General features: G+C 44.6%; 1 protein-coding gene across 8 annotated transcripts in view; it reads left to right on the top strand.

Moving 5' to 3' along the window:
- Nucleotides 1–13,616, top strand: part of LOC140274624 (triple functional domain protein) — a 64,976-nt gene that overhangs the window by 11,774 nt on the left and 39,586 nt on the right. For all 8 annotated transcript variants that reach the window (XM_072369988.1, XM_072369982.1, XM_072369986.1 and 5 more), the window contains exon 2: nucleotides 2,939–2,989. In XM_072369988.1, coding sequence (XP_072226089.1) covers nucleotides 2,939–2,989 — 51 coding nt within the window. The remainder of the gene's footprint in view (nucleotides 1–2,938; nucleotides 2,990–13,616) is intronic.

The raw sequence follows: 13,616 nt of genomic DNA, 5'->3' as shown, positions 1-13,616 counted from the left end.
CTCGTTGTTTTTGTGCCTCATACCTCAGTTCAGGGAGTGTGAGCCACACAATAGGTATTTTTCAAACGAGAGGGGTCTTTCCTATTTGTGAGTGAGTCAAACGATGAGTGTGCCTGACGAGAAGGGGAAGGCAGAGGCCCACAGAAAGGGTGGTCTCGTGTTAATGCGGGCGCCGAGGCAGAAAGTTTGTGTCGGGACAAGGGAGAGCTGTCTGTGGAAAGGAGCTTATTTTAGGATACTGTACAGTCAGTGTTCAGCAGAGCTCAAGTCTTGGTGAGTTAACTGTTGGAGAGCGGAGAGTTTGGATGCTTTATGGGATCGGGCCCGTTGAACCTTTGCTTTGTCGCTGCCTTGATGGCGGTTTTAATGTGCGAGAGATCTGTTGAACTTTATCCAAACAGTTTGGCTGACGTTCCAGCAGTTGGCTTATGTAGTCTCCTAACAAAGCTGGCTCAGTGTGTGTGTGTGGCTGGATTAACCCACTGCTCTGCCGGCCCCATCTCAGTGGAGGAGGCCTCCACTCCGGGCTACACGTGTCTCTTTATGCACACATTCATTATGCTTTATTTTCTGTTTTTCCTTGCATGTTTGACTTCTGGCTCAACTGTAGGTCTTCTTGTTTAGATTCTGATAAGTTGTGGGCAGACTCTACTGTATTTTGGTATTACATTGTTGCACGCTGTGGCTTAAGCGGACATCTCTGGCATTGCAAATATGTGAAGTATGTGGGGTGTTTGGTCTTTCTCCTGCCTTCCTCTTTTCCTTTCTTTGCTCTTTCATCCCATTGATTCTCTGAAGTTTTCCCAGGTACAGGGCTTTGCAGAACATTCCCATGAGATCTTAGTGCCTCTCTCAAGTGCTCAGCTATGTTTTCCAATATTGTGTGTATGTGTGTGTGTGTGTGCGCCTGTTGCATTGGCTCATATTGACATTAAGTTTGCCCTTGTGTAGTTTTATAAATGTCTCATCTGCTGTAAGTTCATCTATAAAAACATCAAAATATTCCTGTGTTACCTACTGGAGCAGTCGGGGGGGGAAAGTCCATGCATTATTAAGACTAATTAATGCAAGCGGCAGACTGATCTGATATGTCACATTCCTGTGGGATTACTATACGCTGAACTTGTGATTCTTCTGATGATAAATTGGTGTAATATCCTGTTTGTGTTCATAAATTTTCACGCGGCGTTTGACTCGTGGGCGGAGATGTACCGATAACGATTTATTTGGTCGTTAGATTCTTCTTTTTTTTTGGTTTTGTCAAATTGGACCGACCCATTTTGGGTTTTGTCGATTTCCTTTCTGAGAACTATAATTGGATGGAAGCCGATTCTTTTCCCTACTTTTTGTTGCAATTGTAACTGTTCCATTTTATCCCAGAACACACCGGGTTACGGCGCTTCCTCCCACTGCTCCGGTGTTCGAGTATAGTCATTTTTTCTAAATCTAAAAGAATAGAAATTACAGTATATCCCGCTTTACGCTTCAGATTGTAGGTCCTTAACCTTTTTTCAACTTCTCCTAAAATATTGAATAATATCAGTGTCCCTCTTCCCATCCCGCTGGGCTGCCTGATGCTTTTCATTCACCTGGATACCTGAACATGACTTCTACGCTGCTTTATGTTAACAAATAGCTGTTCCGAGTCGGAATGCTTGATCCTGAAGCTTATTGTTCTAAGTGATTAATCCCATTGTTTGAGCATATTTGATGGCATTTTAACCCCACCAAAGCATAAAGGCATCTATGGTGGGAATCTTCCTCGAGTTGATCTATTGTCCTGTGTTTTTATAAGTGCGCGCTAGCACAGATGTTCGAGTGTAATCCAGAGTTAAAGGATTTCCTGGTCAAGAAAACACTTTAGTAACACCCTTGCTCTGTATGCTTTCAGAGGAAATGCCACTTTCTTTCAAAATCCTTCTCATCTGATCCTTTCGATTAATGTGTGAAGTTAAATTTAGCTTTTTTTCCTTTGCTTTCATACACTTCAGCTTAAATGTAGCCACATCGTATAGGAAAGGAAATTCTGAAATGTGTCTGCATGTGCTGGAGATGGCTTGTGTTACAGTTTTATATCATTATCGGTCCACATATAGCCTACTACACATTGTAGTTGTGTGATGATACAGATCCTGCATTGATATCAGTGTCTCTCTGTGTCTGCGCTGCACTCTGTACAATTAAACGGAAAGAAGTAATCCTTAGTCAGAGCTGAGGGAGCGTGTCACTGACTCAGCCGGCGGAGCGTCCAGCCCGTTTGCACGTTGACAGCACATGACACTGACTGTATCTTCCCCTCAGTCACAGCAGCAGCGTCTTTCACACAAGCTATAGGCTTTATCAATGGAGCAATTGTTGTGTTGGCTGAGAAACCACTGGGCCTCGGTCATGAGTTATAGGGTGATGAGAAGATGAGTCCTGCATGTTCTGGTCCAGGCTGAGACAAGCAGAGGAATTTTTCTCACACCACTGGGTTCCAGCGTCCTCCTGTTTCTGAGAATGAACCGTTTCCTGCAACATAGATGATCTGTCTACTGTTTTTTTTTTTCTCTTTTCCTAACTGAAGGTGTTTTCTGTCGGCCTAACTCATAACACGCTTCTTTTAAAGCTCCAAAAAGCACACTCTTCCCTTCTTTGTTGCTGTAAAACTCTGCAGCAGACTTCTATGTCCAGCTTGGTTGATTCAGTCGTGTCTCAGGACAGTTTCAGCCCCACTGACACTACCTTTTAGGAGAACTCGTCATCAGGACATCGTTTCAGCTCTTCAGTCTATAACCAAACCCTGCATAAACAGCTGTGCATGGCATTTAATTGTAATCCACATGTTGGCATGCTAATTTGCTAAACTGAAACGGTAAACTCCTGTACTCGTCATGGCGTTTTGATCCCACCATGTCTTTGTTGGTAACATCTCTTTCTCTTTTCTGTGTGTCCCCAGATGGATCCCTCCCTAAAGAGCCAAAAGGAGATGTGTCAAGCCAGATAGCAGGTAAAAATCCGTCTTCCATACACACAAATACACTGTATGTGCCATGTTTGTGTGTGTGTCTGTGGCGTTGGTAGGAGAGAGGTGTGTATTTTATTGATGGCAAAGGTTAAAACACATTTATGCAATAAACAATATTGATAATTCAATGTGAAAGTGTCAGGTCATTGTCATCATAATGCCTCACATCTCCTTGATTGTCCTTCCGTCCTCCTCCGCCACCCCCCTCCCCCTACGTTCCCAAGAATCTGATTGGCTTTTTACATCTAGCAGCTATCTCCGTAGCGACAGCAGGCTGTACTTGATGGGTTCAGATGGACGGTGGCGTTGTCTCTTTCTGTTATGATTTATTCCCACAGCCTGCCACTGTCTCATCCTGAAACGACCTTTCTTTTGTTTCCTTTTTTAAAATTATTATTAGCTACTTTCTTTTTAAATATCACAGTACAGCTCAATACCTGCCAGACTGTGATGTGACATATTGGAGTGACATTCAGCCAGGTTGATATTTGAGATTATTACTTCTTTTATTGCTTCGTTTCCTTTGGACTCTAAACTTTGGGGGGCGCAAAATATTAGCTTTAATCTTTGGAGTATCAGAAGTGGAGTTGTTGTGATGCAGCCTTGAAAAGACAAAAACCCTTCAAACTGTGGCTATAAAGGAGGACAATGGGTTGGCAGGTTGCTTCAGAGCCTCAGGGGCCTTGATGGAGGAGGCCCCAGCACATACAGAAAGATGACGACAACACAAATGCATTCATATCCAGGGAATACTTGAATTCAGAGCTGTGCTTTTCTTATTATTCCCATTTATTTCTTAGTTTTGGAAGGGGATTATACCTGTTATGTATGGATTTGAATGCTTTTTGATCATTGACATAGAGTGCTATCCTGTTTTTTTTTCCCGTATAAAATACCAATGTAGAAGAGCCAAGCGCAAAACGTTTTTGAAAATGACTCCGGTCGAAATCTTCTTTACTCGAGTGAGTTGTGCAGGCCGAAAGCATCACCTCTAGATGGCACGTTGGAGCAGAAAGAGGCTGAGGCAGAACCTTTTCTGGGTTTCAGCAGGCAGACCTGGATCCTGCTGTTCACGGTGACATGCAGCCGAACACATGACTGCTTTGTTTAACATATCACAATCTGTTGCACAGACGGAGGGAAGTCTTTAAGTAATAACCTGTGTTTTTGGCTTTTTATAGATTGAAACTTAGCGTTGCAAACAGAGTTCCTTCTCTGTCTCGTCACGGTTTTTCTGAATGGGATTAGGTGGCACCAGAAGGTCCCGGAAAAATGAACGCTTGGCACCAATAACAAGCCGTCTTTCTCTGCTCTCTCTCTTGTCTTGCTTTCCTCCGTCTCCCCTCCTCCCCTGCTGTGTTTGGGTCGCTGGGGTAACCCTGGCCCGTTTCTCACTCGGTTAGCCTACCCTGCTATTAGAGGTCTGGATAGATGGAGAGAACAGCAAGGAGTGGGGGTTAAGGAAAGATGGTGTGCCGTCTCCTTCTCTGTCTTCCAGGCCAAATGACAGATTTGGGGACAAAAAGAGGAGACTTGGGAAGGACGCGGAGAGTCTGAGTGGAATGGAAACGCCGGACGATAGCATTTGCTGCGAGCTGTGTCTTTTGAGTGTTTTTTAGCTCTTGATTTTCAATGCAGCGTGAAATATTTGCCACACAAAAATCTTTTTTTTCTCTCTCTCTTTTCAGTCTTTTAGTCCACATTCTCCCTCTTGGATCAGAACAGACCTGTGGCCTGTGAAATCTTTCTAGCAGTCACAGGAAGAGTTTTACGCAACAACCCCAAAGCTGTCAAGCTGTAAAAAAACAGTGAAACTTCAATCTCAGCCATAAGAGAGTGAAGTGAGAGAGGGGGAGTTCCAATCTCCACTAAAACTTTTGCAACATATGAAACAATAGGTTGTAAATAGCCGTCCTTCCTTGTTAATTAGTCACCTGCTTGTTTGTGTGGGCACAGTCCCAGTGCCAGCTGTACCCGAAGTCAGTTCATTGTTATAGTGGCACAGCTGTGTGCCATCGCAGCAGCCAATCAGATTGGCTCTGTGCATTCCAGTAAGGTCACCTGTGCGCCAACCAATCAGATTCTCTTTACTAGGACTGAGAAGTAGGGCAGAAGTAGACTAATGACAGTTCAGGAGGAGTGGGATAAAAAAAAAAAAGACAGCATTACTGAGCGTAAAAACGCATGTAAAGAGAAATTTTTGATTTTGATGAACAGAAGAAGATGGAAGGTTTTTGGATTAAACCAAAATTGCAGACAGAAAGTCAAACACACGGTGCTTTGGTCTCCTGTAGGGTTATGGAGACTAGGAAGTCCCCTAAAGGAGAACATGCTTTCAGGAGCGCTTTTTTTCTCTGGTTGTGTTGCACCTCAGATTGAACCGCTGATGATATGTTGCAGCCAGCTGGCATTTAGTAATCCCTCAGCCACATGTAGGTTCTGTAAACCTGCTCTGTCCATTCCTCTGTTTTGTTCACACGTTTTAAAGAGTTGTTGCTAATATGGGCAGTATTTTGATCTTTTAGTGATATTTGCAAGGTTTTTTTCTTCTTCTCTGTATTTGTAATGACGGGATTTGTTGCGACTGGGGATGCAACGGTTCTCGGTAAAATATTGAACCGTCCGGTCCGCGATGCACGGGACAATGCACCCTTATGGACCGCGGGTTTTTGGTTTTGCAATTAATTTTGCGCTGATGCTTTACAGACCACTGTGTGGGCCTGCCCAAGCAGGTGAAAAGCCCTCCCCGCAACACCGACTTAATGTCCAGTCACTGTTGTGCCTCCACCCGCGCACCCCCTGTCAGTCACTGTTGTAACTGGAGGCGGGTTCAAAGAGCAGCTCGCACACGGAAAAAAGAAAACAAACAGGCATTGCCAGCACTAGCAGAGGAGTTGAGAGTAGTGGTGGACTAGCCATCGGGAACACCAGGACATTTACCGGTGGCCTGATTGCGATGGTTGGTGGGCCGTGTTGTGGGGGCCGGTCTCTGGTCTGGACAGCTAGGCCAACAGAGTCTAACAGCGGAGTTATGTTCCGATAGTTAGACTAATTTATGTTGCAGCGTGCATTGAGAGGGCGGCGTTTGTCTGCTGCTGCTAATGGTGCGTTCAAGTTGTACATGAATGTTGGAATTTCTGAGCTCCAAGTCAGAATTTTAATTTTAATCATTTGAAAGTTGTTTAGTAACTGTTAACTAGAAAGAAAAGTGTTATATTGTTCAATACACCAGTGATATTGGTATGTTTAGAGTTTATACTGACAAGCAAAATAAAGTGGGAAATTTGGGAGAAATTTTTTTTTCTCTTTACGCACAAAACGCATACCGAAACCTGAGGCCCAAAAACCGACCGTACCGTGGGTTACCTGTACCGTTGCACCCCTAGTTGCGACAGTCATGTCTTAAACAAGTAAAATTTACACCCATGTTTTGTTTAGACCAGTCACTGTGTAGTTTCATCACATACGATTCCCCTCCAGGAGCTGCAGTGGGCTGCAGTTCCTGCTGTATGAACAGAAAAAAAGAGGGAGTGCTAGCTCCAGCAGTTCCCCTGTTACAATACTGCACACCTCACTCTCCAGGTTTCCATTCGCCAGCAAAAGAAATCTGAAACGATCTTTTGAAAAGTCCCAATAAATATATGTGAAGAAGACGCAGCTGCCTTGCCTGGTTTGAGGTGGATAAACTGGGCTGTATAGTGTTGCCAGAAGGTGGAGAATACATTGCTTGAGGTTGTAATTCAGTGTAAGAAATAGTTTTTCTCACAAAAACAACCCCTTGAGAATGGGGGAAAAAAAACTACAACTGCTGCGGACATCCACAAGATAAACATGGAGAGTTGGACATTTTTGGATATCTGAGAATATCTGGGATACTTTCTTACTGTCTGGAAAGACAACTGGAGTTGATTTCTTCATCTGATGTGGCAAACTTTCCGCTCTTGTGAATTGTAAAGTGAGCAGATCAGTTGTTGGGATTGTACAAAATGAAGCTAAAAATAAAGTCTGGGCACCGCAAATGCTTTGACTTCTTGTAACTTTTATTAAACGCTCAGACCTTAAAGGAGCAGAATGCGGGGTTTAGTAATGTCTAGTAAAGTTATAGATTGGAACCAGCTGAACACCCCTGGCCTCACCCTCCCTTCTGTGTGTGAGTGAGAAACTACAGTGGCTGCAAACAAATGTGAAAAGCCTGCTTCAGAGTCAGTGTTGTCCTTATTCTTCTTTGTTATGTTGAAACTGTAACAGTACAGTGTTTTCCGTCATACATTTGGCTTTGTAGCTCAGGAAATGCCACAGAGTCAACATTTGGACCTTGGGAACTATAAAACATCTCCCTGTTGAGAGAAATCATTTTCAACTGTCAAAATGAAATGAATCCCTCTCAGATGTTTCCCCACATTGAAACAGAACTGTATTCATTAAGAAATACTACCCCGCCCGGTGTCTATTCTTTCGAGGCAGGCATCGGTGTGTGTGAGTAGGTCAGAGGGTCTATGTCATGGACGCACTATTCCTGTCCACTGCCTCAGCCTCAAGAAATTCCTGCCATTCCCACACATCCCTCTGCAAGGAATGTCTGGCACGATGTGAACGTGGGAAGTCCAGCAATGTGGGGATGCACACATATGTACGCGGTTCTGGTTTCTCTTGATTTACAACAACTGGCGGAGAACCAGTGTGACCAAGTCAGCTGCTCGGGAGCCATTATGAGACGGAGCCTGTGTGTAACTGCTCTTTACTGAAATAGAGAAGATGCAGTGAGTGTGTCCTTTTGTTGGCATCTTTTCCCCTCCTTCCCTCAGCTGACTGCACCGCCCATCCCATCTGTCCTTGTCCAGACAGCTGTTACATTCTCCATCTTTTTTCTTTTTTTTCCCCCTGAAAGCACTTATGCCCCGCCCCCCTCCCTGAGGCATTTGTTACAATCTCTCTTGGGCAATCTTGTAGTGGTGTTGTTTGGGTAAACTGCTTTGTTGTATCAGCGAGTTTAATGCCCACTTGACCTCTCAGAGGAAGTCTCTTAGGTGTGTGCTGAGTGTTGACATATTCTGACACACAAACCGTAACACGACCCAGCAACAGGCATGACCCGGACCGATGAGCTGACTGTGTAGCGGTCGTCTCAGCGAGGGATGATGGACATCTTTGGCATTTCCCTCTCATCTCTTGCCCTTTCTTACTCATGGGTGTAGCCTCGTCAGTGATAACTATGTTTCATCCACTTCACACTGGGCCAGTCAGCCAGGAGATCTCAGGACTCGTGCTCAGGGGAAATATTGTTCACGTCAGCATTTGGAGAGCTAATTCTTTGGAATGTAGGCCTGGCAGCGGACGCTAGTTTCTCTGAATTCCTGATTTTACACATCCTCATCAAGGTAATGATAATCTCTTAAGTGGTAGCTAATACTTTAAGCCAAGTTCAGATTACAAGATTTTCACTGCCGTCAGATTGTTGTATTGTTCACACTATGCAGCGTGCTTCTCTGGAGTTTTTACGTCTTACACTATGGTGCACGGGTGATCTGCGGCAGAAGGTCACACATGACAAGAGTTTCCAGCCACGACTCGTGTGTTTGATCTTTATCAAGCAGTTCCAGCTGTCATACAGACAAGTAAATCTCTCATCACTAACACTACAAGTCGACACAAGAGGCTCAATGTTGTTCTCGCCAACATTTGAGCAGATTTGAGCTAATTGCACAGTAGTAACATGTGCTTTCCACCCAGTTATCCAGAAAGGTCATTTTGTAGTGGGCTTTAGACATCGTAGAGCTCCCAATCAAAACATCTTGCAGTTTTCTTGACTGATGCATTTCAGTTGCGGTTTATATGAGACTCAGGTCATTTATTGTAGTAGGAACCACGATCACACTTGGTTTTGGGCGCTGGGGCATTTTATTGTAATTGTGAGCTGAAAAATGTATGTTGTTTTTATGCAATGTAAAAAAAATCAACTTTTTCCAGATTTAGATGCCTTAAAACAAGCAAGTGGGCGCCATAACGGTTCTGTTAATCTGTCGGTGGGGAGCGATGAAGTGTGCCCTCCCACTAAGAGGACAAGTGGACCTAAAGCATAGCGATAAAATGGCCCCCACAGCATAAAAGAACCTCTGGATCCCCTCACTGCGGCCTTCCAGGGCTCTGGATTTTCAGCTTGTATACCTTTTGTATCTTCACACAAATGATAGTGAATACACAGATGTGTCAGCTGCCCTGAACAGCTGTAGTTTGAAACTGTTGGCTGCTGAGTAAGGAAAGACCTGGAAGGAAGGGCTCTAATGTGTATTTGATGTTGTAGCAAAGCCTGCCCGTTACTGTAAGCGTTTTCCCATCAATCTAAGGTCTCCCTTCTTGAGCTAAGCAGCTTCTTAGGGTTCATAAATGCAGTGCAGGCATAATATAATTGCTGCCCCTCCTACACAATGAGGATTACCTCCGGGAACCTGCCTTTCCAAAAGACGAGCAGATTAGCAGCTCACCTTATGCCACATGAGATGCACACAGATCCACAGAGTATGCTTGAGTGTGGTGAAACCGTCCACAGTGCTAACCCAGTTTCAGCTTGGAAATGTTTGCTCCAGCTTTTTTTCCACACGGACATGTAGACAGCACCAAAATGGGCGGTTTTGGTTGTCTGAAGGATTGGAATATCTCCCCTCAGGAATCCTAGGATTAGCCTTAATTGCTCCAACTCTGCCCACCGTGGATCGGGATCCCTTCAGCACATCGGCACTCCAATCTATCATTAGCTGACGGTGGCAGCGGACTGTATTTCTCCATCAACAAACAAGGCCAAATCCACAGCAATTTATGGATTCTTTTCTTGTCTTTTATTTTTGTTGATATGCAATTTGTGGAATAATTATCAAGCATGACTTGCTGGACAGGCACTCACAAGTGGCAGTATGCGCATACTGGCTCCGCCCTCATCCCGCTGACAGGTACAGAGCTGCCTCTGGGGTGTTGGGTGGGTGGCAGTTATTGATCTACCATGAGGTCATCACCACCCTCTCCTTTTTCTTCAGCCTTCACTCAGTCCCTGTGGAAACGGAATTCGACTGCGCTGGCTTCAAATGACGTGAAAATAAAACCCACAGTAAAACAGATGGGAGGAAAGAAGTTAGAGGAAAAGAGGACAGGAAAAGCAAGAGACTAATTTGCCATGCTTTTCCCCGGGCTCACTCACTTTTCCCGCTCATTCGACTCTTGTCTCACACACGCTTTTTTCCCCCCCTCAGCCTAGTTATGACTGAAAGATTTATCTCATTAGCTCACAGCTTTCCCCATTTCTTCTCTTCTCGGTGGGTTTTGCTCATCATTTATCCAGAAACCCCTCCTTGTCCTGTGCATGTGCTACTGTGCTTGTGCAATGTGTGGGTGTGACCTGGCCACGCTATATTTAGCTGCTGTGCCACTTTCTCGGGTCCCAAAGAGCTGCAGAGTACTGGAAAGTGATGGGTGTGTGTCTCTAAACTTACCTTTTTTTGTTGGGAATACTCCAGTGTGATACCTCCGAGGTTGTTGCATGTTGCTCTGGTGCTTACTGAGGCATTGGCTCGGAAGTTGTAGTAAATTTCACTAACGGAAGCTGACGAAGGGAGATGCTGACTATCGGAACGCTTTGAGGATTCACAGATTGAACTTGGCATTTTACATCATTATAGGATTGTTGTGAAGGAATGAACAAAGCTGTTTTTCTCTGTCAGATTAAACATTAAAATGATCAGAGTCTGGCAACGAAAAGTAAGGTTAATGTGTGTGTGTTTTCAGAGGGCTGTGTGTGTCTGGGCTAACCCTAATCCAGCGACCGTTAAATTTTACTGTACAACAGCAAATTCACAGCTACAGAGCGCTCGCTGTGCGCATGTTTTGTACACACACACACACACACACACACACACACACACACACTAATTCCCGCACAGAAGCAGTCATTTTTTTCCGCATGCCGCCTTGTCAACATTAGGTTTTTCCTTGACCTTTGATTTTCCTCCCGCTTGATGGCAGCCGGCCAAGCAGACAGCAGCTTGGCATAACCAAAGATTGTCGCTGCTTATTGATTTATGCCATCCGCGCGGATGTGTACGGTTCTGACGCTTCAAGTATCGGGTAAAATTTTCGAGGCAGTGTGTCTAAAGCTGCTATGAATTTGATCAGATGTAATGATGTAGGCAAAGGTAAATAACAAAGCCACAAACCCTTTTATCTGTAAAGCGACATTTATTTTTTTATGTTGACTCAGTTTTCCATAAAAGAAGAAGCAGTTCAAGGTGTCTGATGCTGTGAATGATAAATACTCGCGTCAGCAGTTGATAATGAAAACCCAGCCCAATCAGGCGTCCTCACTCTTTCCAATGAAGGTGAAATCTGGCCCACGTGTGGCTCCCAGAACTGTTTACAGGGGCCGTCGCCTCTCATGCATCATCTGTAAAGAACCACTCCGTCTACCGGTTCTTTAACAGAGAGCGTGGTCTACTACTGGAGCGCAGTGGGAAATGTAGTCAGTCGTGTTAATTGTTATATATATTATATTTATTTTCCCCATGGGGGTGGTTAGGTGGTAAATGAACGGGAAAAGAAGAGCAAAAATAGAGCCAAGTCCTGATTCTCATCCATCTCCTCCGGTGGTGGAGGACGATAAACGTCTCTGTAGCGTCTCACTTGGGAATGGGGACATAATTCACTGTCGTAGACTGGCGTGTACGGTTGGTTGGTTCATAACGATTGTGAAACAACTAATACATAGTAACAAATTGTGTTTATGAGCGTTTCTCCAGTGGAGAAGGGCCCCTGTCAGACAGGCGCTCCTCTCCATTATCCTGATGGCAGCTGAACACGTCGGCGTCATGTCTGAGCGAGCACCCCCTTCCCTTTTCTGTAAGAGTCGAGGCAGCACTTTTGACATGTAACATGATGTATCTGTTAGTATGGCTCAAGTCTGAGGCGCCTGCAGTCACGTTTGCAGATGGACGCACACAAGTGGGAGGGGCTTCGTTTAAAGTCGGGGAGATTTTTTCAACTGCGCCCACCCACCGCCGCTATTTCTTTTTACAGAAGCACAGTGCACTTATTAGGCTGAAACGAAGGACAAAACGCTCCATTGCATGCTTCATACCTCACTTGATTTACTGTCCTGTCCCTCATGAAACACAATTATCACCCATGACTGACAGCTTTTGCTGTCACCGCCTTTGGTATTTGTGAAGGAAGATGTCACTGACGTTGACGCTAAAGTGACAGTGTCGACACGACCGACTCTTGGAGCTCCTAATTCTGCTGGGCTGTCTAAGAAGGGCTTTACTCTGATATCCAAGCATAGGGAAAGGTCTGAAATACCCAGAATGTCAAAGACAGAGCAAGAGAAACAGATACACATGGGCAACACGTCTGGGTCATCTGTCACATACACCAGACCACCCTCTGTCTCAAGGACGCAGTCTGAACCCATTCCGCCCCCCCGTGTGTGCACGCTCAAGCTTAGATGTGAGTGTAATCACTTAAGGGATTCCTGTGTCAGTGTACAGGAGGTTTTTTTCTTTTTTACAGTTTACACTTGCTGAATACCTGACAGCTGTTCATTCACTTCTGATAGGACCTTAGCACAGGAGACACTTTGACACATTGCACCACAGGGATCCAGCGTGACATTTATAGGCCGCAAATTAATAGTGCGGGTTATAGCAGCAAGGCTTTTTTTTTTTTTAGCAATAAGTCTGATTGTTTATTCCAGATAAACCTGTATGTAAAACACATCTGTCCTAAAGCGCTGCGTGTTTCCCCAAGGAAGAGGAGCAGTGTCGGAGAGCAGCTAGTCAAGTTAAGGTTCACACTGCTGTGTGATTGATAACACATCGGTGAATATAGGCGAGTAGTTTTTATCTAAGGAAAACGTCACAGATAAGAGAAGGCGAACGGAGCCTAACGAGGTAAAGAACTGGATTTCTGTCATGTTTGTGCTGACAGTTTGTTCAGATTCACTAAAACAATGTCTCCTCTGACTGAGGTTTCCCCAGAAAGAGGAAGAACATTTTGAAAGCTGAGATGCTTCACTTTCTGAACTTATTCCACTCGTTCAGTTGGACGTGTCCAGAGTTTATTCAGGTTTGGTGAAAATATATCCAAATACAACTTCAGCTACAGGATATAAGATGCCTCTCTGGCTCAAGGATGCTTCCTCAGTAGAACAGGTCCTTCTAAGTCCCGGCTGGTCCTTCTTTTTATTTGAAAAACACACGCTGGAACAGTCATAACAAGTTACGTCGCTGTCAGAGAGCCCTTTGCATTGGCTGATCTTTGATGGCCTGCATTACGATGCTAACAGCTCTGTGATGGCAGCTAACGCAGTGAAAGAAGCTCCATTTGAATGCGTAAAGTGCCAGCTCTGCTTCCCTCTTCTGTTTGCTGCATGGTGGATGTGCAAAAAGTGTTTTCAGAAGGCCAAGGATAAACAGAAGCATCACCATATTTGGAAAACATGTGATATGCGCAGTCCTGTTGAATATTACTACAAAGACATGACATGACAGCTACTGTCTCGTGTGTGGGAATCTTAATGTGTCTCATTCCCGTGTGGTTAAAAGTTGCAGATCTGTACACCAAGACAGGG

Source organism: Leuresthes tenuis, unplaced genomic scaffold (genome assembly GCF_036924035.1).
Source record: "Leuresthes tenuis unplaced genomic scaffold, fLeuTen1.0.hap1 SCAF_18, whole genome shotgun sequence".
Classification (NCBI taxonomy): domain Eukaryota; kingdom Metazoa; phylum Chordata; class Actinopteri; order Atheriniformes; family Atherinopsidae; genus Leuresthes; species Leuresthes tenuis.
This window is presented reverse-complemented; position numbering and strand designations above follow the sequence as displayed.